Source organism: Pan troglodytes, chromosome X (genome assembly GCF_028858775.2).
Source record: "Pan troglodytes isolate AG18354 chromosome X, NHGRI_mPanTro3-v2.0_pri, whole genome shotgun sequence".
Taxonomy (NCBI): Eukaryota; Metazoa; Chordata; class Mammalia; order Primates; family Hominidae; genus Pan; species Pan troglodytes.
Window position 1 is genome coordinate 68890584 of NC_072421.2, and position 21942 is coordinate 68912525.

General features: G+C 49.7%; 3 protein-coding genes across 4 annotated transcripts; 1 reads left to right on the forward strand and 2 right to left on the reverse strand.

The window, feature by feature from the left end:
• The first annotated feature begins 38 nt into the window (after positions 1 to 38).
• FOXO4 (forkhead box O4) lies at positions 39 to 7728 on the forward strand. The gene is made up of 3 exons (XM_054676551.2): positions 39 to 1178; positions 4879 to 5935; positions 6272 to 7728. Exons 1-3 carry the CDS (start codon positions 726 to 728, stop codon positions 6277 to 6279), a joined length of 1518 nt encoding a protein of 505 aa, XP_054532526.1. The 5' UTR covers positions 39 to 725; the 3' UTR covers positions 6280 to 7728.
• Positions 7729 to 8084: 356 nt separating this feature from the next.
• Positions 8085 to 11132, reverse strand: CXHXorf65 (chromosome X CXorf65 homolog). Its single transcript, XM_054676555.2, has 6 exons — positions 10736 to 11132; positions 10544 to 10630; positions 10204 to 10341; positions 8965 to 9033; positions 8494 to 8600; positions 8085 to 8308 (listed from the first exon to the last, which is right to left on the reverse strand). Exons 1-6 carry the CDS (start codon positions 10758 to 10760, stop codon positions 8183 to 8185), a joined length of 552 nt encoding a protein of 183 aa, XP_054532530.1. The 5' UTR covers positions 10761 to 11132; the 3' UTR covers positions 8085 to 8182.
• Positions 11133 to 11598: 466 nt separating this feature from the next.
• Positions 11599 to 15861, reverse strand: IL2RG (interleukin 2 receptor subunit gamma). 2 transcript variants are annotated; one of them, XM_054676552.2, is made up of 8 exons: positions 15634 to 15861; positions 15106 to 15259; positions 14713 to 14897; positions 14365 to 14504; positions 13422 to 13584; positions 12793 to 12889; positions 12471 to 12540; positions 11599 to 12116 (listed from the first exon to the last, which is right to left on the reverse strand). In XM_054676552.2, exons 1-8 carry the CDS (start codon positions 15746 to 15748, stop codon positions 11931 to 11933), a joined length of 1110 nt encoding a protein of 369 aa, XP_054532527.1. In that variant the 5' UTR covers positions 15749 to 15861; the 3' UTR covers positions 11599 to 11930. The 2 variants fall into 2 exon arrangements, with proteins under 2 accessions (XP_054532527.1, XP_054532528.1); XM_054676553.2 differs by having other exon boundaries at positions 15606 to 15837.
• Between the last annotated feature and the right edge of the window lie 6081 nt (positions 15862 to 21942).

Genomic DNA, 21942 nt, shown 5'->3' on the forward strand with positions numbered 1-21942 from the left:
GCACGACTGCAGAACTCGGTTTCCCGACTGGCTTTCGAGGCGCGTGCGCAGATGGCTGCCCCGGCGAGTGGTAAACAGAGACGTCAGGAGGGGGCTGCTGCTTGGAGCAAAACAAAAGGGAAACCCGGGGGGCGGGGGGTGGGGGGGGTTGATAGGGGAATCGGTGCGGGAATAAGGGAGGCCGCAGCCGCGGGGACCCGGACCCTATTAAGAGTGGCGAGAAGGGAAGAGGCGGGGGAAGGGGGAGTCAGGGGAGGGGCAAGTGACGCGGGGGAGCGGGGCGTGGGGGAGGGCAGCAATCCGGGTGGAGGAAATTTGGGAGGAGTGTCCGGGGGGCAGCAACTTAAAAGGGGGAGGGAACTGCGGCTAAGGAGACGTTCGGTGATGGGAGCGCAATGTATGAGGGGATACAGTGCCTCAGGTTTAAAAGAGCAGGAAGCTGAGTGAGAGGTTGCAGAAAAAGTGTCTTCGCTCGGCAGAGGTTACAGGTGGCATCTCGGAAAGAGCTTTGAGGCTACAGGCTGTAGTCGGGAAGGGGATCGGAGAACTGTGTGAAGGGACAGCTTAGGGACTAGCGTCCTGGGACTAGGGGGAAGTTCGCGACTTTCTGAAGACTGGCAGGAATGTGCCTCCTGGCCCTCGATGCTTCCCCCCTGAGGGGAGGCATCGTGAGGGACTGTGGCAGGCTTCACTGAACGCTGAGCCGGGGAGGTCCAACTCCACGTATGGATCCGGGGAATGAGAATTCAGCCACAGAGGCTGCCGCGATCATAGACCTAGATCCCGACTTCGAACCCCAGAGCCGTCCCCGCTCCTGCACCTGGCCCCTTCCCCGACCAGAGATCGCTAACCAGCCGTCCGAGCCGCCCGAGGTGGAGCCAGATCTGGGGGAAAAGGTACACACGGAGGGGCGCTCAGAGCCGATCCTGTTGCCCTCTCGGCTCCCAGAGCCGGCTGGGGGCCCCCAGCCCGGAATCCTGGGGGCTGTAACAGGTCCTCGGAAGGGAGGCTCCCGCCGGAATGCCTGGGGAAATCAGTCATATGCAGAACTCATCAGCCAGGCCATTGAAAGCGCCCCGGAGAAGCGACTGACACTTGCCCAGATCTACGAGTGGATGGTCCGTACTGTACCCTACTTCAAGGACAAGGGTGACAGCAACAGCTCAGCAGGATGGAAGGTAATTATGACCCTCTTACCTTCTTCCCAACACCATCTACCCCCTGGACCCCCTAGCCTCCCTTACTTCTACTCTGGGGCCCCTTTTACTACCTCCCACCCCCACCCCCTTTGGGAAGCCCAGAGATCCACCTTCAATCTCCAGTTAGACAAACATTTACTTAGTACATAGTATATGCCACACTCGGTGCTTGATGCTGAAGGATCACAGATGAATAAGACACTGTCCCTGCCCTGGAGAAAATTGAATTCTCTGCTCACTGCTCAACATTCGCAGCACTTTGGCTTGGGCTGCCCCAAACACTTATTCCCACAGAGAAGTCTTTATCCTATGTACAGCAGGAACTGTGTGGATTCCCCACATGAACCTACCCTTCCCTCCTCCCCCACCTCCCACCCCAACACCTTTTCTCCCATTCCTGTGGGATTACTTGGATTCCCTACTTGCCTCCCAATACCTCAGTGTAGTGGTACTGTTCTAGCACTGCTCTACCCAGGAGGAGGGAGTGCAGTGGCAAAGGGTAAAAACAATAATATTCATGGGGAAAGGTAGCTGATCTCATGCACTAAGAAGAAAAAGGGCTGTGAGCTGCCACTTGGCTCAGCTTACCCTGTGCTGCCAAGAAACTCTCCCTTGTAAGGGGCTATCCAAGTTTTGGGGGGAAGTCATCCTTTACTGTTAAGGAATATTAGTCATGAAGAAGGAGGTAGGGCTCTGACTTTAGAGCACAAAGTTGGGAGTTCCCTTGGCCTTCTGTGAAGAAACTGTGAGAGAATATCTCAAAGGATACTCTGAAAAACTTGTCCTGAGAAATATGGGGCTGTAATCACAAAACTGGGGAGCCTCAAGCCCTATTGCTGGCTTGTACCTCTCTAGGTGGTGAGGTCAGCATATAACCAAGTACAGAAGGTTGGATGAGCAGAGGAACTTCCCCTAGGTATAGGAGACTGAGGGATCAGATCTGTGCTATCCCTAGGGGCTGGGCAGAACAGAAGATAGGACAGCTGACTGAGACCCTTGGCACTATTTCTGGGTAGACTGCCACGCCACAGTCTCAGCTCATAAAAAGCTCCCCTCCTTGGACCCAGCCTACACAGCTGTTTTTCTTTTCCCTTAGGTTCATTTTCCAGGGTAGAGGAAATAACAAGTTGTTAGTTATATTGTGGGAGTATAGTCCGTCCTTATAATCTACACTTCTGTGGGGCTTTAGAGTTTACAAAGTAGTTTTTAAAGTTTTTATTTTATTAATCTTTACAGCAATTCTGAGATTCCACATTTTACACATTAGGAAACTAGGTACCAAAAGGTTAGGAAACTCACCTAATAACAGCAGGGTGAGGACTTGAACTCAGGTCTAACTATAAATCATATTCTCTAAAAAGAGCCTGGCTTGCTCTAATTGGAATGAGGGCAAAGTCAAATCAGGCTGAGCCTGGGACTTCAAGGCCCCCCCACCCCTCTCTGAGGTGAAGTCTCATGCCTGAACTGGCCTCCCTGATGATATGCCAAGGTTACTCCCACCCCACCAGGGGGCGGCACTCACTTAGAACAAGAAAGTTTAGATTAGGTGGCTTAGGGAGCAATTAGCAGTCACCCCCACCACCCTGCCCTCCAACATGTAAGAGTTATGGGCTTTTGGGAAACTGACCTCTCCAATTAAGAGTCTGTGTACCACTTGCTAGTTCCAAGGCCTAAAGAAGAGGAGACAAACGGGCCTTGTGGCTATTAAGTAGTAGGGAAAGGAATGGATCTTCTCAAGTAGATCCAGAATTAGAGGATAAAAAGAGGAGAAATCATAGTGCCAGGTCATGGTCATTGTGGTCCTTAGTTACTATGAGGTGAGGCCGGATGGACAAGTGCCACTCCTTGAAGGAACATCAGCACAGTTGAAATGCCATTACCTCAGGGTCCCAGGAACACAAGGAGTTCTTTGGCTAAAGAACCCTGGAACAAGAAGCATCATTCCCCAGGCAAAGGTGCTCCTTATCTTAAGAGCACCAGTCAGAGAAACAAGTAGTTTCTGACCGTCCCATGGCCTCAGCCTCCTAGTTGCTCTAAGCACTTCTGGGCTCCTCCTGAATTTCTAAACTAAAGACCTCCAAGTGGGAGGTCAAATGCCCCCAAGGTTGAAGAGTTTATGCACAAATTCCTGAGAAATGGGGGAAAGGCACTGGGAAGGAGGTAGGGAAAAGAAGGCAGGTTTCGGGAAGGGGGGTGGCCAGGGGAGGGCCAAACCCCTTGTGTAACTAGCCTGCCCCGCGGCAATCAGTAAATATAAGCTGCACTGGGGGCTGAAGAAGCTGCCAATCTCAGCTCCCTGGGCCACTGGAAAGCATCGTTTCCCTAGTAGAATGTCACCAGTGAGGGAGGAAGGGAAAACATACAGCTTCCAATACCCAAGGCACTGAAGAGCTGGCAGAGCCTCAAGGGGAGCCTCACCATTGTCAACCCAGGGGCAACCCACCAATCAGGTACAAATATTGATTATGTACTGTGAGCTTGAGTAGGTATAGAATATATGCTGTGAGCTTGGTGCTCTGGGAGGGCTCTGTTGGGGGATGTGGGACTGGAGGACATTACACTTGGCACTTACACTCGATGAGACGAATTACATGAAACCATAAGCCACACAATATAAATTGGGTGAAATTGTGTGGCGCAGATTTTAAAAATACTATACTAGAAATTTGGCTGCCAAAGTCAAGCAGCCGCTTTATAAAAGAGGTGGAACTGAAGCTTGGTCTTGACGGAACTAGTAAAACTTAGAGAGGGGAGATCCCTCCTCGGAAAAGAGGGGAGGGGAAGATTGCACCTCACGCATTTGAGGCACAGCAGGAAGCCTGAACCTGAACTGAATGTAGTTGAGGATGTGTGTTGTGGATTGGAAGAAATAAGGCTGGGATTCAGGGAGGGGGGAAAAAGGAATCTTTAAATTCTATAGAGAGCTGGGTGGCCCAAATGCTCTGTGGGGAATGGAGCACCTGCTGTGCTGAGATTCCAGCCCTTCAGCCTATTCAGAGAACTGGCTCTGGGCAGGGCGGGTCCATCCTGGGCTGGTGCTGTACCACTGTCCCGTAAACTCCACCCAAACCTGCACTCAAGGAAAGGGGTGCAATGCTCTTTCCCACCTGAACCTAGTTCTTGCTGGGCAGGGAGCACGTCTCCCCAATGCCTACCAGCCCCAGGTACCGCCCCCCCACCCCCCGCAAAACACACACCAAGCCCTGGGAGGAGCAGAGTACCAGGAGCTTTTCCAGGGTGGGCACCCCCCGTGCTCTCTGCAGTGGATTATTACACGTTATCTCCCACCCGCTGTACAGAGAAGTCTGGAGCAGAGGCTGAGCAGCTTGTCTGGGAGCGGGAAATGTGTGTGGTCTCCCCTCACACCCCACCCCCACCCCTACTTCTACCAGTTTTCCCCCCTGGATTCAACTTTCTTTGAGTCTCCAGGAATACCCCTGCTGTGTTCCAGCACCCTTTTATCTTTTATCTTTTTCTCTTTTTTTGTAAATTATTTAAAGTTTTTCTTAAACTTTAATGACCTGGGAAATGAAGCCCCGAAATGAACCCTGCTGCGGTGGTGGCGCCAAATCCTAAACCCTAGATCATCGGGGTCCAGCATCCTCTTAGACTTGACCGCTGGCCACTGACCTCCCCTACAGTACCTCACGCCCCTTTCCTGCCATCTCTGCCCCTCCAGAACTCGATCCGCCACAACCTGTCCCTGCACAGCAAGTTCATCAAGGTTCACAACGAGGCCACCGGCAAAAGCTCTTGGTGGATGCTGAACCCTGAGGGAGGCAAGAGCGGCAAAGCCCCCCGCCGCCGGGCCGCCTCCATGGATAGCAGCAGCAAGCTGCTCCGGGGCCGCAGTAAAGCCCCCAAGAAGAAACCATCTGTGCTGCCAGCTCCACCCGAAGGTGCCACTCCAACGAGCCCTGTCGGCCACTTTGCCAAGTGGTCAGGCAGCCCTTGCTCTCGAAACCGTGAAGAAGCCGATATGTGGACCACCTTCCGTCCACGAAGCAGTTCAAATGCCAGCAGTGTCAGCACCCGGCTGTCCCCCTTGAGGCCAGAGTCTGAGGTGCTGGCGGAAGAAATACCAGCTTCAGTCAGCAGCTATGCAGGGGGTGTCCCTCCCACCCTCAATGAAGGTCTAGAGCTGTTAGATGGGCTCAATCTCACCTCTTCCCATTCCCTGCTATCTCGGAGTGGTCTCTCTGGCTTCTCTTTGCAGCATCCTGGGGTTAGCGGCCCCTTACACACCTACAGCAGCTCCCTTTTCAGCCCAGCAGAGGGGCCCCTGTCAGCAGGAGAAGGGTGCTTCTCCAGCTCCCAGGCTCTGGAGGCCCTGCTCACCTCTGATACGCCACCACCCCCTGCTGATGTCCTCATGACCCAGGTAGATCCCATTCTGTCCCAGGCTCCGACTCTTCTGTTGCTGGGGGGGCTTCCTTCCTCCAGTAAGCTGGCCACGGGCGTCGGCCTGTGTCCCAAGCCCCTAGAGGCTCCAGGCCCCAGCAGTCTGGTTCCCACCCTTTCTATGATAGCACCACCTCCAGTCATGGCAAGTGCCCCCATCCCCAAGGCTCTGGGGACTCCTGTGCCCACACCCCCTACTGAAGCTGCAAGCCAAGACAGAATGCCTCAGGATCTAGATCTTGATATGTATATGGAGAACCTGGAGTGTGACATGGATAACATCATCAGTGACCTCATGGATGAGGGTGAGGGACTGGACTTCAACTTTGAGCCAGGTACAGTACCCCCTAATCACCACAGCACCTCATAGCCTATGACCACTCCTAGGTGCCCAGCTAGTCCCATGATCTGGGCGAAGGGGAGATTTAGGACAAGTGGTAGCCAGAGCTCCTGGGGAACTGGAGGGAAGATGTCATATTACAGTAGCATAGTTTCCAGATGGGACCTCCAGGCCCCTTAGCTGTGCCCACCCCTGCAAGGTAGCACAGAAAAGGTATGTGTATGGAAGCGGGTTAGGTGCCACCATCTTCTTTGGTGGGAATCTGGATGATAGAATGTTGGCAAGCCCCAGGTAAGCCTCTTACCTTGTTCTCCGTTTCTTCTTCCCACAGATCCCTGAGTCATGCCTGGAAGCTTTGTCCCCTGCTTCAGAGGTGGAGCCAGGCGTGTTCATATCTACTCTTTACCCTTGAGCCCTCCCCAGGAATTTGGGACCCTGCTTTAGAGCTAGGGTGGGGTCTGGTCACACACAGGTGTTGAAGAAATTATAAAGATAAAGCTGCCCCATCTGGGGACGATATGGGGAGGGAGATGGGAGGGGAAAGGGGAGAGGGTTTTTCTCACTGTGCCAATTAGGGGGTAAGGCCCCCTCTCAGGAGCCATCATCGGCTTTCCCCATTCCTACCCCCTTAGGCTTTGTAGCAAGATGAGCAATGCTGTTGGAAATGTGAAGTCACCAGTGGCCTTACCCCTGCCTTTGGGAGCAGGATTTTTTTGTAGAGAGTCTTATCTGAGCTGAGCCAGGCTAGCTGGAGCCTGGGATTTCTATGCAGTGGCCCCTTAGGCCAGTGATGTGGGGTGGGTGGGCTGTTTAGGGGATCTGGAAGGGCCAAGGTCTGAGCACTGGAGTGGCTCGCCAGGCCAAATCACCCTTAGAAGGCTGCAGATAACAGAAAGGCTTTTTATAAACTTTTAAAGAAATATAAACACAAATATAGAGATTTTTTAACCATGGCAGGGTGCTAGTGGTGGGCAGAATGCTTTTTTTCTTTCTGAAGGCTTTGTGATAGTGACATGATACAAACACTACAGACAATAAATATTAGGAGAGACACAGGGAAGTGGGGAGAGGTGGGGAGTAATAGTAAACACAGGGAAGAGCTCCCCTACGGACCAGGTATAGAGAAAGGTCTATGCAGAAATAGGTTAGAGTTTCCCTAACAAAAAAGCTAACCCAGGTCCCCTCATTCCTTCAACTTGTGCCTGGGAGTGTGTGGTGTTGGGGTGCAGCCACACTCTTCTATGACCCAGCATGGGTTAGTGCTATGGTGGGAGAGTACGTTGAAGGCCTGGAATTAGCTTGGGGCCAGGGAAAGGACTGGGAGGGGAGAGAAGAGAAGGAGGGAAGGATTTAGGATGGTAAAGTTAGGTACAGAGACCTCCCTGTTCAAGGCCCCTGACAGCTGTCCCTGCCCTTCTTCCCCTTCCCTGACTGCAGGGGTTATGTGGAAGTGTGTGTGGCAGCAGGCAGCGGGGAGGGGAGGAACAGGGAAGGGGGAGCTGGGGAGCTTGGCTGAGGGTCTGGGAAATGAGCAGGGATGGGGGGGGATGTGGATCAGGTTTACTAGCACCTGCCAGGGAGGCCATCTGGGGCTCCTTCTCCACCCCAGCCCCCAAAGCAGCCCTTCCCCCAGTGCCCTTTGCATCGTCCCCTCCCCCACCCCTGCTGTGGGTTCCCATCATTTCCTGTGTCAGCGCCTGGCCTACCCAGATTGTATCATGTGCTAGATTGGAGTGGGGAAGTGTGTCAAATCAATAAATGAATAAATTCAATAAATGCCTATAACCAGCTCTGGTTTCTGCTGCCTTGCTTCTCCCCTTGGATAAGGGGGAGGGAGGGGAAAAGGCAAAGGGCGGGAGGAAGAAACTGCCCAAAGGCAGAGACATGGAGGAGGGTGGGGGAATTTCACCCCGGGGAGGTGGTGGAGTGTGGGGGTGGAGGGACACCTAACCCCTGCAGGAGTAGGCGGGCTGTGAGATAGGCCTCCCAAGGGGAGGTAGTCTGGTTTGAGAAGACCCCACCCCCTACTCCGTTCCTCAAAGGCTCATTGTACTAGACTTCACAGCCTTCCTCACCCCGACCCATGTGCTTGCCCCAGCCCTCTCCTGCCGCTCCCATCCACCCTCAGAGCCTCCTAGGTGCCTGGGGCGTACGTACTCAAGCCTTAGTGCAGATATTGGGAGAAGGAGTCTTTCTAGAAAAAGAAATCTCACGTTAAATTCCAGTAATTTCACACCTAGTATTACTTCTTTTGCTTGGTGGTTTTATTGAGTTGGTGACCTTTATTCTTCCTGAAGTCTGGTCTGTTCCTAAAGGTCGGAGACTTGCGAGTGGACTTCTTTTTGTCTGATCGTCCTGATTGCTTGGACTAGAAAAAGAAAGTAAGTAAACAAAGAGGCCCCTGCAGGGAAGGTTTCTACAACCCAGGGCCAAAGGAAGGAAAAAAGAAATTGGAGGCAGGAAATTCATCTCAGAGGGCTGGGGTGTAGGAACATTCAGTCGGCTGGTAGGGAGAGGGGGGTGCTGGGGCAGATCACATTTGGCAAGTCTTACCGGGACACTCGCAGGGGGTTCAATTATAACGACCTTCTTGGCTTCTTTCATTTTAAGCATCTGAATTCGTCTCCTCTCCAGGGCATCACATTGTATGCGCAGTGCAACTAAGAACAAGGAAAAGGCACCTGCACCTCTGAGAACTAGAGACCTTACCCTTCCTGATGCTCCCATTCATTGTTCAAACCATCAGCTGGAGCCCCACTTGGCCTAAGATGGAAATGATGGAATGGTGATAGGGAGATACACGGAGAAGATGGCCAAGAAATGGAGGAAGTGGGGAGTAACGCATGCACATTCCACCTGGTGTGAGCTAAACGTCCCTCCTAAAGTGGACCTGGACCCTGCCCGCCTTTTCCTAGGCTCCTATCATCTGACCTACCATATCACGCTAGTCCCACCCTACATTCTCCATCACACAGCTATATACTGTACCCTTCATGTTCTTCCCTCCCCCATCTCACTTCTTACCAAGCAGCCGAGGCTCCGGATTCTTGAGGAGAGGCACAAAAGCTCTGTAAGCATTCTCCAGCCTGGTTCCTGTGAACATAGCCATGTGCTATCTCCAGCCCCTGTCATCCAGTCTCCACCCTTCAGAAGCCCAAGATTCCAGGACCTAACACTAAAGACTACCCGCCGGATGCGGTGGCTCACGCCTGTAATCCCAGCATTTTGGGAGGCCAAGGTGGGCGGATCACTTGAGGTCAGGAGTTCCAGACTAGCCTGGCCAATTCGAGACTAGCCTGGCCAATTTGGTGAAACCCCATCTCTACCAAAAATACAAAAAAAAAAAAAAAAAAAAAAATTAGCTGGGCATGGTGGTGGGTGCCTGTAATCCCAGCTACTCCGGAGGCTGAGGCAGGAGAATCGCTTGAACCCAGGAGGCGGAGGTTGCAGTGAGCCAAGATCATGCCACTGTTTCAGCCTGGGTGACAGAGCAAGACTCCATCACAAAAAATAAAATAAATAAATAAATAAAAATAAAGACTACCTTGCCGGGCACATTGGCTCACGCCTGTAATCCCAGCACTTTGGGAGGCTGAGGTGGGTGGATCACCTGAGGTCAGGAGTTCAAGACCAGCTTGGCCAACATGGTGAAACCCTGTCTGCACTAAAAAATTAGTTGGGCCTGGTGGCGGGTGCCTGTAGTCCCAGCTACTCAGGAGGCTAAGACAGGAGAATCGCTTGAACCTGGGAGGCAGAGGTTGCAGTGAGCTGAGATCGTGCCCTTGCACTCCAGCCTGGACAACTGGACAACAAGAGCGAAACTCTGTCTCCAAAAAAAAAAAAAAAAAAACCTACCTTGAGCTGGTGGATATTTCTTCCCCTTAGGTATGGACCTAGGGGAGAGTATGTGTGAGGTAACCTATTATTATAGAGGCAGTACCCTTCGTTAGGCTGACCAGAGATGGTCAATTTGGATCTGGTTGAGGGCGTTCTGTTGTTTGAGGGTGTTCTGTTTTTTGTTTTAATTTGGTTTTGGTTGTTTTTGGTTTTGGTTTTGGTTTTGGAGGCAGGCTCTTGTTATGTTGCCCAGGCTGGTCTCAAACTCCTGCCCTCTATCGATTCTCCCGCCTTGGCCTCTCAAAGTGCTGAGATTACAAGCTTGAGCCACTATGCCCAGCCTTGGATGCCTTGTTTTAAAGATAAGGTTCATAATCTATCTTGAAGGCCTTATTCTATTTCTGGGGAACACTCCTGAGCCTCTACCTGGTGGCCCACGTTCCACCTTACAAACGTAGTAGGTGCTTCGAGCTGTAAGGTATTTGCTGGCATACTCTGCATGATTGGGCTTCATCAGGAAAAGCATCTTCATTTTCCCCGTTTGTTCACACAAATCGATGGTGTCTGGAGGGAGATCACAGGGTAATTGGGGCAGCTAAGGAAAGAGAGTGGGAGCAAAAGGGGCCAGTGATCCTATACAGAATGGGTTGGAGGAAGCTGTAAGGATATGAGGAACTCCCTTCTTGCCAGGAGGAGGGCTTGGGGGTTAGAGATGACCCAACTCCTTCTGACCTTTGGCCATTAGTCCCCTCCCCAAGCTCCTCACTTGTTTTAGGCAACTTTACTTTACTGCGGATGTAATACAGCAACACGACGACAGCACAGTTGGTATTGACCAGAAACTGCTGATTATCTGAGGAGAGATAGGATGGGACACATGGACCCATTTCTGTGATCTCCACTGCCCTCAGATCCCTCCACCCCCATCCACAGACTCTAGTTCTGTGCTGCCCCTCACCTCCATGTTTGATGAAGATGAACATGCCCTCAAGATCGCCTCACTCTTCACAAAGTGCCCTGATGAGTCATGCAGAAGGAGGGTGTTCTAGAGGCCTTGTGTGGGGCAAATAGGCCTATAGGGTTGGTGGACTGGAGAGGCAGATGGATTTCATAGGCTGAGGATGCCCAGGCTGGACAGGCAGGAGAGAGCTGTTGATAGTTGTGGATAACCAGTATCCCCAGGGGTGGGGCCTGAGACTGCAGTTAAGGGATTATGAGGTCAGAAGTGGCAGGTGTGGCCAAAAAGTGGAGTAAGGATAAGGAGAGAAAAACTTGGGTGGGGTATGTTAAAGATTAGTTGGAAAGGGGGGACAACATGGTAAGTCTAACTTTTTTTATTTTTTTAGATGGAGTCTCCCTCTGTCGCCCAGGCTGGAGTGCAGTGGCACAATCTTGGCTCACTGCAACCTCTACCTCCTGGGTTCAAGCGATTCTCCTGCCTCAGCCTCCCAAGTAGCTGGAATTACAGGAGCACACCATCACGCCTGGCTAATATTTGTATTTTTAGTAGAGACGGGGTTTCACCATGTTGGCCAGGCTGGTCTCGATCTCCTGACCTCTTGATCCACCCGCTTTGGCCTCCCAAAGTGCTGGGATTACAGGCGTGAGCCACCACGCCCAGCCCATTGTAAGTCTAACTCTAAACTAAACCCTGGAATGAGTGCAGGGCACCTGGAAAAAAGTCAGTTTCCAGAACAGTACCCTTTCTAGCGAATTGGTAATACTCCTGCCTCCATAGCATGAATGTACTACTCCTTTTTCTTCCCCTCCCACCCTCATTGCATCCCAGGCTTCCCCTGCTCCCCACCCCCATGACAGACATTTTTGATGATTGTCAACAGAAACTTTATTTCTCATCGGTTCAGGAACAATCGGAGGGTAGATGGAAAGAGGAAGGGAGGGAAAGAGGGAGGGAGGAAGACTCCTGCGAAAAGGAAGGGCCAGACTGAGGGAGAAGAAAAACATGTACGGGGCAAAAGGGTAATTCTCAAGTGGGGAATGCCAAATGAAGGGGTGCTTACATGGGGGCACAAAATTCCAAATCAGCCACAGTGGGGTGAGGTGAGTATGAGACGCAGGTGGGTTGAATGAAGGAAAGTTAGTACCACTTAGGGCTACAGGACCCTGGGGTTCTTCTGTCAGAGGATTGGGGTTCAGGTTTCAGGCTTTAGGGTGTAACATGGGGGGGCCCAGTAGGGGCTATGCTGGTTGCATGGGGAGGCCCCAGGCCCCTCCCCGAGGGCCCCTCCTTTTGGGGGAATCTCACTGACGAGGCAGAGTCGTTCACTGTAGTCTGGCTGCAGACTCTCAGCCAGTCCCTTAGACACACCACTCCAGGCCTAAAGACAGATATGTCCAGGTCAGGGGTCAATTAGGGGCAGAAGTAAAAGACCGAGCTCTGTGCCAAAGGAGTACTCATGATGTCTGCAACCACTGTAATTGATTACAGAAGGGATACACAGGCTCCTGGGCCCCCAATACCAGTTGCCATCTGCCTCATTCAATCTATAATCTGCACTTCTGTGTGTGTCTCTCTCTGTATAGTCCATCCCCCATTTGGTCGGCCACATCCTGACAGTTAGTGCAGGGCCTCCTTCCCTCTCCTCTCTGCCCCCACCCCCACACTCTGTCTGTCTTGCTGGCAGGCAGTTGGCAGTTGATAGACTGCAGCATGCTTATGACAGTGTTCTCACCGAAAAGTTCCCGTGGTATTCAGTAACAAGATCCTCTAGGTTCTTCAGGGTGGGAATTCGGGGCATCGTCCTGACAGGGGAGAAAGAGGGAGCAGGAGCACATAGGTTAAAGCTTTTTTATCACCCTTCTCCCAGTTGTCCCATATGAAATAAAGTGATTCTGTGTTCTCTGTGCCTGTGGCTTCCTTCCATCACCAAACCCTCTTGGGTAATCTCTCATTACTTACTGTCTCATCCTTTACTCCTAAAGACCCTGCAAAACCCTCCTCTGCTATTGTCAGCTACCGTTCGCCTCATTTTTCTGGGCTTCTCCAAATCTCACCGTTCCAGCCAGAAATACACACAGAGAAGGCTGATAATCAATCCCATGGAGCCAACAGAGATAACCACGGCTTCCAATGCAAACAGGAAAGGATTCTCTATAGAAAAAAGAAAAGAAAAGTGGACCTTATATTTGTTGTGCCCCTACTACATGCCAGGCACTGGTGCCAGGCACCGCGCTAAAGACATACTCTCTGTTTAATCCTCACAACAGCTCCTGTGAGGCAGGAACAATTACCTCCATCTTACATCTCAGGAAACAGAATCCAAGAGTTTAGTGATGTGGCCAAGGCCAAAGAGGTAGTATGTGGCACAGCCTAGATCCAGCTGGTTCCAAAGCCATCTTCACCTTGCAGGCTCTCTAGGAATGCTTCAGGGAAATCCTATACATTCTATAGCCCCCTTGAGTACCCCTCAGCCTCCTTCTCAATCCACCCCCCTACTCTAACAACACGCTAACCCAACCCTACACAAAAAAACTTTGATTTCTAGAGGTTGGGGTTAGACAGTGTGGGGAGATGGGGCACCAAGTTTAGGGGCTTTAGTGACAGGGAAGTGGAGCAAAAGACAGTGGTGTTAGAAAGGCTGGGGTGTTGGGCTCATGGATTGGGTCATGTGGGCCCATTTTACCTTTTGAAGTATTGCTCCCCCAGTGGATTGGGTGGCTCCATTCACTCCAATGCTGAGCACTTCCACAGAGTGGGTTAAAGCGGCTCCGAACACGAAACGTGTAGCGTTTCTGCCCATCCACACTAGGCAAGGAGAACTTATGTCTATAATCCACTGATTGTTCCTTGAGGAGAAAGAGGATGAGGGAAAGTGGGTGTCTATGAGAGAAGGGAGAATTAAAACATACTCCTGAACACCCACCAGTGTCATCTCTGCTACTGCCCAGTTTCTCTCTCATCTCTTGACTACTCAAGCCACACTGCTCCCTTCACTGACTTGAATCTAATGCCTCCCCTCTGGATCCCCTTAATGGCTTCCTTTTGTTTACTTGTCTATCTGGTATCAGGAAGAGTATGGGTAGGGAATCCCTAATGAAAACTCACTGGTGTCAGGAATGGTGGCTCACGCCTGTAATCCCAGCACTTTGGGAGGCCGAGGTGGGCAGATCACCTGAGGTCAGGAGTTCAAGACCAGCCTGACCAACATGGCAAAACCCTGTCTTTACTAAAAATACAAAAATTAGCCAGGCATGGTTGTGCATGCTCCCAGCTACTTGGGAGGCTGAAGCAGGAGAATCACTTGAACCAGGGAGACAGAGGTCACAGTGAGCCCAAGATCGCCCCACTGCACTCAAGCCTGGGCAACAGAGTGAGGCTCTGTCTCAAAAAAAAAAAAAAAAAAAGAAAGAAAGAAAGAAAGAAAGAAAGAAAAGAAAAGAAAAAAAGAAAACTCACTGGAGAAAATAGGGGGGAAAGGAGTTGGAGGAGGGAGGGTAGGGGGTGAGCAGAGAAGCTGGGAGGCAGAGAACAGGAGCTTGATATTAGGTCCTTCTATCTGTCTGGTTGAATCCTTTAGCCCTACTTTCTTGGCCTTAGCTGCTACATTCACGTCCCTAGTCACTCACAGTCCAGCTGTGGTCCCAGTCAGTCCGGTACTGCACCAAGTGCTCCAAACAGTGGTTCAAGAATCTGTTGTTCCAGTTCAGTTCTAGCTGGGATTCACTCAGTTTGTGAAGTGTTAGGTTCTCTGGAGCCCAGGGGATCACTGGAGATATGTGTGCATATGTGGTCATTCCCCTGGCCTAGACAAGTCAGGATCCTGAAGGTAGTGCCCCTAATACCTCCTCCCTTCCCATCCTGATCCCCTACCTCCTCTTTTCTGCCCATGTACCCTTATGATAAAAGAACACTACTCCGTAGACTCCAATGTCCCACAGTATCCCTGGTCTCTTGACCCTTTCTTTCCAAATTACCCAGATTCTGCAGTTTTAGCATCTGTGTGGCCTGTCTCCTGGGTTCCCGTGGGTCCTGGAGCTGAACAACAAATGTTTGGTAGAGGTGGATCTCCTTTTTTTGCAACTGACAGCCAGAAGTGATTTCTTCAGAGAATAGATAGTGGCTGCACTTCTGGACTTTATCATTATCCGAGTTCTTGTACCTAGAGGAGAAAGGTTGGAAGGAAGAGGAACAGCGGGGCCAATCTGGGTACTGCAGATATCCAGAGCCTAGCCTCATCTCCCCTCAACCGACTTATGACTTACCCCAGGAGAAAACAGTGGGGTACCTGGGAGACTTGCTACCCTCTCTCTTGGTCTCTGATCCAACCCACCTCTTCTTCATCCCCTCCCCCTCTTCCCTTCTCATACCAATAATGCAGAGTGAGGTTGGTAGGCTGGGGCTCAGAGCTGCTGTTCCAAGTGCAATTCATGTACTCGACATTGAACACAAAACACTGAACCTCTGGGAGGGGCAGAGTGGAAACACTGAGGGAGTCAGTGGGCATAGAGGTCAGGAAGAAATCTAGATTGGGGAGAAAATGAAGGCAGGGAGGGAAAGAGAAATGATGGTCAGAAGGAGGAGGCCAAGCACGGTGGCTCATGTCTGTAATCCTGGTGCTTTGAAAGGCGGACGCAGGAGGATCACTAGAGGCCAGGAGTTTGAGACCAGCCTAGGCAACATAGTGAGACCCTGCCTCAAAAGAAAGAAACAAACAAACAAACAAGAAAGAAAGAAGAAGTAGCGTGAGGCAGGGAACCCTCCCCCTTGCCCTTCCCACTCCACTTTTCAATTCTGCCCACATGATTGTAATGGCCAGTGGCAGGTACCAGATTTCTGTACGGCCCCTTCCCACAGCCACCCTTCTCACCAGCCCCCTCCAGTCCCAGATTTCCCACCAGCTGTGGTGTCTTCATTCCCATTGGGCATCAGAATTGTCGTGTTCAGCCCCACTCCCAGCAGGGGCAGCTGCAGGAATAAGAGGGATGTGAATGGTAATGATGGCTTCAACATGGCGCTTGCTCTTCATTCCCTGGGTGTAGTCTGTCTGTGTCAGGAACCTGGGTCCCTCACCCACTACCCCTCCCCACCCACACATTTCCTCTGTCATAGCTTCCGGTGGAAAGAACCTTATAAACCAGGGCTTTACAGAGGGTGTGGCAAATGTGTGCTGTGTGACACGGGCTAAGTCCTCTAGGAGATTAGGTGCTGCTGTAAGGTGGTAAACAGAAACTAAAGCTGGATATACAATAGTGTCACAGACTCAAAAATCCTCAGCCCACCTAGATCCTGGGAAGGATCTGTTCACTACCACTAGCACCATTCTCAACCACCTTCTCCTCTAAATCATTACGTTCTATAATGGAAGTTCTGAACCCCCACCCCCGACATCACCGTTCTATGCCATGCCTCTTCCTTGACTCGGTCACCCTTAAATCTCTGTCAAAGCTCTACTGTTTTGGGAGGATGGAAAATACCGTCTTGGCTCCTGTGGGCACATATACAGCTGTCTTTCCTCTGATCTAATCCAAACCAGAATACCCACCCTTAGCTGCTGCCTGAGCTGGGTCCCTGTTGAGACTGGCGAGGAAGTGTGACTTATAATACAAAAATATTCTAGAAATGGAGGAACAACAATACTAGCTTCAAGCTTCCCATCTTCCCCCAACTCTGCTTCTCTTCCTGCCTTCCCCACCTCAGTCAATGGTATCGTCACCCTCTCAGTCACCCAGACTTGAAACCTCAGAATCAGCTTCAATTTCTCCCCCTCTCTCACCCAGAGAATATAACCCACTCTGCTTCTGTGGTGTTTCTCCCAACGGTTTCCTCCTTTCCATTACCACAGCCACTCTGCTAAATCAGTCTTTCATTAGCTCTAGTCATGATTCTATCTAGACTCCACCAACTGGCCTCCCTTTCTAAAGGCCCTCTGCTCTCTAATCCATTCTTCATCCTGTTGCCAGTTTTACCTTCCCCGAAAACACAGAGGTGATTGGAGAAGCCACTTACAGAAACTATTTATTCAGCAAACATTTATTAAGTTTTTAATATGTGCCAGGCACTGTGCTTATGTTCTGGAAATAGACCAACAAGACATCCTCATATGTCTAGATGCTCACAGAAAAGTGGGGAAGACATAAACAAGTAATACAACATAGTGTAACAAGTCCTATAGCATAAATGTAGAGATACTACAAAGTATGTGAGCACAGAAGAGGAAGTAACTAAATTTACCAAGATGGAGAGGGGGATAGTTTAGTGAAGGCTGTGCTGAAGAGGTGCTATTTCAGTGGCATCTTAAAGAATGAGTGTAATTTTACCAGACAGAAAGTGGGGTAGGATATTAAGCAAAGAAAAACAGCACTTGCCTGGGAGTCTCAGGAAAACTGGACTATATGGCCCAGCTTAGTATTTAGTATGTATCTTTAGTATGTATTAGTTTGCTAGGGCTGCCATAAGTTATCCCCAAACTGAGTGGCTTAAACCAACAGAAATTTATTCTCTCGGCCGGGTGCAGTGACTCACACCTGCAATCCCAGCACTTTGGGAGGCCAAGGCAGGTGGATTGCTTGAGGAGTTCGAGACCAGCCTGGCCAACCTGGTGAAACCCCGTCTCTACTAAAAATACAAAAATTAGCCAGACATGGTGGCGACACCTGTAATCCCAGCTACTCGGGAGGCTGAAACATGAGAATCGCTTGAATCTAGGAGGCAGAGGTTGCAGTGAGCCAAAATTGCGCCACTGCACTCTAGCCTGGGCAACAGAGTGAGACTCCATCTCAAATAAATAAATAAATAAATAAAAATTTTTTAAAAAGGAAAAAGAAGGCATTTATTTTCTCACAGTTCTGGAGCCCAGAAGTCCGAAATCAGTGTGGCCAGGGTTGGTCCCTTCTGGAGGCGCTGAGGAAGAAGTTGTTCCATGCCTCTCTTCTAGCTTCTGGTGGCTGCCGTCTATCCTTGGTGCTCCTTGGCTTGTAGACACATCATTCCAATCTCTGCCTCCATCTTTGCATTACCTCTTCTTCTTCTCTGCATCTCCTTTATCCTTCTCTTCTCTTACAGGGACACCTGTCATTGGATTTATGGCCCACCCTAATACAGGGTGTTCTCTCCTAGGAGCTTTGCCTTAATTACAGCTGCTAAAAGCCTTTTGTCAAAGAAGGTGACATCCACAGGTTCCAAGTGAACATATCTTTTTGGAGGCCACATTCAACCCACTACAGAGGGCATTCTCCAATTTAAAAGTCTTCAAAAGCTACTCATGGCCTTCAGAACAAAGTCCAAGCTCCAATGATCAATTCCAGCCACACTGGATATGTCATACGCATTTCCTTTCTCTGGAATTAGCCTCTTCCTAACTTTCTGTAGGCTAAAATCCTTCAGAAGGCAAAACCCCGTCTCTACAAAAATACAAAAATTAGCCACGTTTGGTAGCACTCACCTGTAGTCCCAGCTACTCAGGTGGCTGAGGCACAAGAATCACTTGAACCCAGGAGGCAGAGGTTGCAGTGAACTGAGATCGCACACTGCACTCCAGCCACAGTGACAGAGCAAGACTCTGCCTAAAAAATAAAATAAATAAAATAAATAAATCCTTCAGGGCTACATGCCTATTAGAATAGCCAAAATGGGCTGGGCAAGGTGGCTCACACCTTGCCTGAAATCCCAGCACTTTGGGAGGCTGAGGCGAGTGGGTTGCTTGAGCCCAGGAGTTGGAGACCAGCCTGGGCAACACAGCAAGATCCCATCTCTTGTTTAAAAAAAAAAAAAAAAAGAGGCCGGGCATGGTGGCTCATGCCTGTAATCCCAGCACTTTGGAAGGCCAAGGTGAGTGGATCATTTGAGGTCAGGAGTTCAAGACCAGCCTGGCCTACATGGTGAAACCCCGTCTCTACTAAAAAATACAAAAATTAGCCAGGCAATAGTGGCGCATTCCTGTAATCCCAGCTACTTGAGAGGCTAAGGCAGGAGAACTGCTTGAGCCTGGGAGGCGGAGGTTGCAGTGAGCTGAGATTGCACCACTGCACTCCAGTCTGGGTGACAGAGTGAGACCCTGTCTCAAAAAAAAAAAAAAAAAAATTGCCCAAATCCGGAACACGGACTACACCAAATGCTGGCAAGGATGTGGAGCAACAGGAACAACTCTCATTTGTTGCTGGGGGAAATGCAAAAATGGTACGGTACAGCCACTTGGGAAGACGGTTTGGCAGTTTCCTATAAAACTAAACATACTCGTTCAGCAATCATGTTCCTTGGTATTAACAAAGGAGTGGAAGACTTGTGTTCACATAAAAACCTGCAGATGGATGTTTACAGCAGTTTCATTCATAATTGCCCAAACTTGGAAGCAACGAAGGTGTCTTTCAGTAGGTTTATGGATAAACTGTGGTACATCCTGAAAGTGAAATATGATTCGGTGCAAAAAGAAATGAGCTATTAAGGCCGTGAAGAGACATGGGAGAAAACTTAAATACTTATGACTAAGTGAAAGAAGCCATGCAGAAAAGGCCACCTACTATAGGATTCCAACTATATGACATTCTGGAAAGGGCGAAACTATGGAGACAGTAAAAAGATCAACGGTTGCCAGGGGTTGTCGGAGAGGGAAGGATGAATAGGTGGAGCAGAAAAAGTTTTTAGGTCGGTGAAAATATTCTGTAAGATACTACAATGGTGGACACATGTTATTCTTTGTCCAAACTCACAGACTGTATAAAATAACATCAAGAGTGAACTTTAACGTAAACCATGAACTTTGGGTAATGATGTTCAAGGTAGACTGTAACGAATATACCATTCTGGTGGGTTTGTTGTTGTTGTTGTTGTTTTGTTTTGTTTTGTTTTGAGACAGAGTTTCACTCTGTTGCCCAGGCTGAAGTGCAGTGGGGCCATCATGGCTTACTGCAGCGTCCACCTCCTGAGATCGAGTGATTCTCTCCCCTCGGCCTCCAGAGTAGCTGGAACTACAGGCGCCCGCCCCTAAACCCTGCTAATTTTTTATTTTGCTTTTGGAGAGATAGAGGTTCCACCATGTTGCCCAGGCTGGTCTAGAACTCCTGGGCTCAAGCAATCCACCCATCTCGGCCTCCCAAAGTGGTGGGATTACAGGCATGAGCCACCATGCCTGGCCCACTCTGGTGGGGGATGTCAATGGGGGAGTTTATCTATGTGTGAGGGCAGACAGTATATGGGAATTCTCCATACCTTCCTCTCAATTTTGCTGTGAATCTAAAACTGCTCTAAAAAATTCTTTTATGCTGGGTGCTGTGGCTCATGCCTGTAATCCCAGCACTTTCAGAGGCTGAGGTGGGTGGATCGCTAGAGACCAGGAGTTTAAGACCAGCCTGGGCAACATAGCAAAACCCTGTCTCCACCAAAAAAAAAAAAAAAAAAAAAAAAAGCAAAAATTAACCGGGTGTGGTGGCCAGCGCCTGTGATCCTAGATACTTGGGAGGCTGAGGTGGGAGGTTTGCTTGAGCCCAGGAGGTAGAGGTTGCAGTGAAGTGAGATTGCACCACTGCAGTCTAGCCTGGGCCACTGAGTGAGACCTTGTCAAAAAAAAAAAGAAAAAAAGAAAAAAAAAGAAAGAAAAGAAAAATTATCTTTTAAAAATATCCTTCAGGTTGGTGGCTCACGCCTGTAATCCCAACACTTTGAGAGGTGGAGGCAGGTGGATCACCTGAGGTCGGGAGTTCGAGACCAGCCTGACCAACATAGAGGAACCCCGTCTCTACTAAAAATACAACAACAAAAAAATATTTAGCTGGGCATGGTGGTGCATGCCTGTAATCCCAGCTACTCGGGAGGCTGAGGCAGGAGAATCGCTTGAACCAGGGAGGCAGAGGTTGCAGTAAGCCGAGATTGCGCCATTGCACTCCAGCCTGGGCAACAAGAGCGAAACTCAGTCTCAAAATAAATAAATAAATAAATAAATAAATAAATAAATAAATAAATTATCGTTCAGGCTGAGCGTGGTGGCTCACGCCTGTAATCCCAGCACTTTGGGAGGCCGAGGTGGGCGGATCACTTGAGGTCACGAGTTTGACACCAGCCTGGCCAACATGGAGAAACCCCGTCTCTACTAAAAATACAGAAATTAGCTAGGCATGATGGCGCAAGCCTGTAATCCCAGCTACTGGGGAGGCTGAGGCAAGAGAATCACTTGAACCTGGGAGGCGGAGGTTGCAGTGAACCGAGATCACGCCACTGCACTCCAGCCTGGGCAACAAGAGTGAGACTCCGTCTCAAAACAATAAATAAAATAAAAAATAAAATAAAATAAAATAAAAATATCCTTCAGAGTTAGTTCAAATGTTACCTCAGCCTCCTGAGCAGCTGGCATTACAGGCGCCTGCCACCACACAAGCTAATTTTTGTATTTTTAGTAGAGATGGGATTTCACCACGTTGGCCAGGCTGGTCTTGAACTCCTGACCTCAGGTGATTCCCTGCCTTGGCCTCCCAAAGTGCTGGGATTACGGACGTGAGCCATCACTCCCCGCCTTGAATTACTTTTTCTTTCCATTGTGATTCAATAGCATTTTGTTATTTTTGTTACTGGTGTTATTTTTGTTTATTGTTATTTGTTACTTTTGTTACAGCACACTGGCTGTCTTTTCTCTAAAAGGCAATACAAGGCCGGCACAGTGGCGCACGCCTGTAGTCCAGGCTACTGGGAGGCTGAGGCGGGAGGATCGCTGGAGTCCAGAAGGTTGATGCTGCAGTGAGCCGTGATAGCGCCACTGCACTCCAGCCTAGGCGACAGAGGGAGAACCTGCCTCAAAATAAACAAATAGCAATACGACAATAGGATATTGGCTCTGGAATTCAGAATCTTAGTGCCAGCTCTGTTACTCAGTAGCTGTATAATATTGGATAAGTGAATTTTCACACTTTGAAAACCAGCTTCCTCCATCCGCAAAATCGAGCCAATAATAATCCCTAACTCATGAGGCTGTGAGCAGATTAAAGGAGATAGTGTCTGAAAAGCATCTGACACAGTAGGTGTCTCTTTAGCTAGACCAAGGGTTCTTAACCTGGAGTTCATGGACCCTTAGGGGATACATGGATGAACTTCAGGGGATCTAAGAATCTAAAGCAACATTTTGCATGTCAATATATGCATATTATTATTATTATTATTTCTGGGAAGAAGGTCCATAGCTTTCATCAGCACCTTTAAGGGTTTGTGAATCAAAAACGTTA

What these genes read in the sequence shown, in the direction of transcription:
- IL2RG (XM_054676552.2), bottom strand. Translation starts at nt 15,748, where the DNA reads ATGTTGAAGCCATCATTACCATTCACATCCCTCTTATTCCTGCAGCTG. An exon ending in GAATGAAGACACCACAGCTG is followed by an intron (nt 15,260 to 15,633) that starts GTGGGAAATCTG and finishes TCCCCAATCTAG; the next exon opens with ATTTCTTCCTGACCTCTATG. An exon ending in GCTAAAACTGCAGAATCTGG is followed by an intron (nt 14,505 to 14,712) that starts GTAATTTGGAAA and finishes ACATATCTCCAG; the next exon opens with TGATCCCCTGGGCTCCAGAG.
- FOXO4 (XM_054676551.2), top strand. Translation starts at nt 726, where the DNA reads ATGGATCCGGGGAATGAGAATTCAGCCACAGAGGCTGCCGCGATCATA. An exon ending in ACAGCTCAGCAGGATGGAAG is followed by an intron (nt 1,179 to 4,878) that starts GTAATTATGACC and finishes CTGCCCCTCCAG; the next exon opens with AACTCGATCCGCCACAACCT.
- CXHXorf65 (XM_054676555.2), bottom strand. Translation starts at nt 10,760, where the DNA reads ATGTTCATCTTCATCAAACATGGAG. An exon ending in GGTGGAACGTGGGCCACCAG is followed by an intron (nt 9,034 to 10,203) that starts GTAGAGGCTCAG and finishes CTATGTTCACAG; the next exon opens with GAACCAGGCTGGAGAATGCT. An exon ending in AACCCCCTGCGAGTGTCCCG is followed by an intron (nt 8,309 to 8,493) that starts GTAAGACTTGCC and finishes TTCTTTTTCTAG; the next exon opens with TCCAAGCAATCAGGACGATC.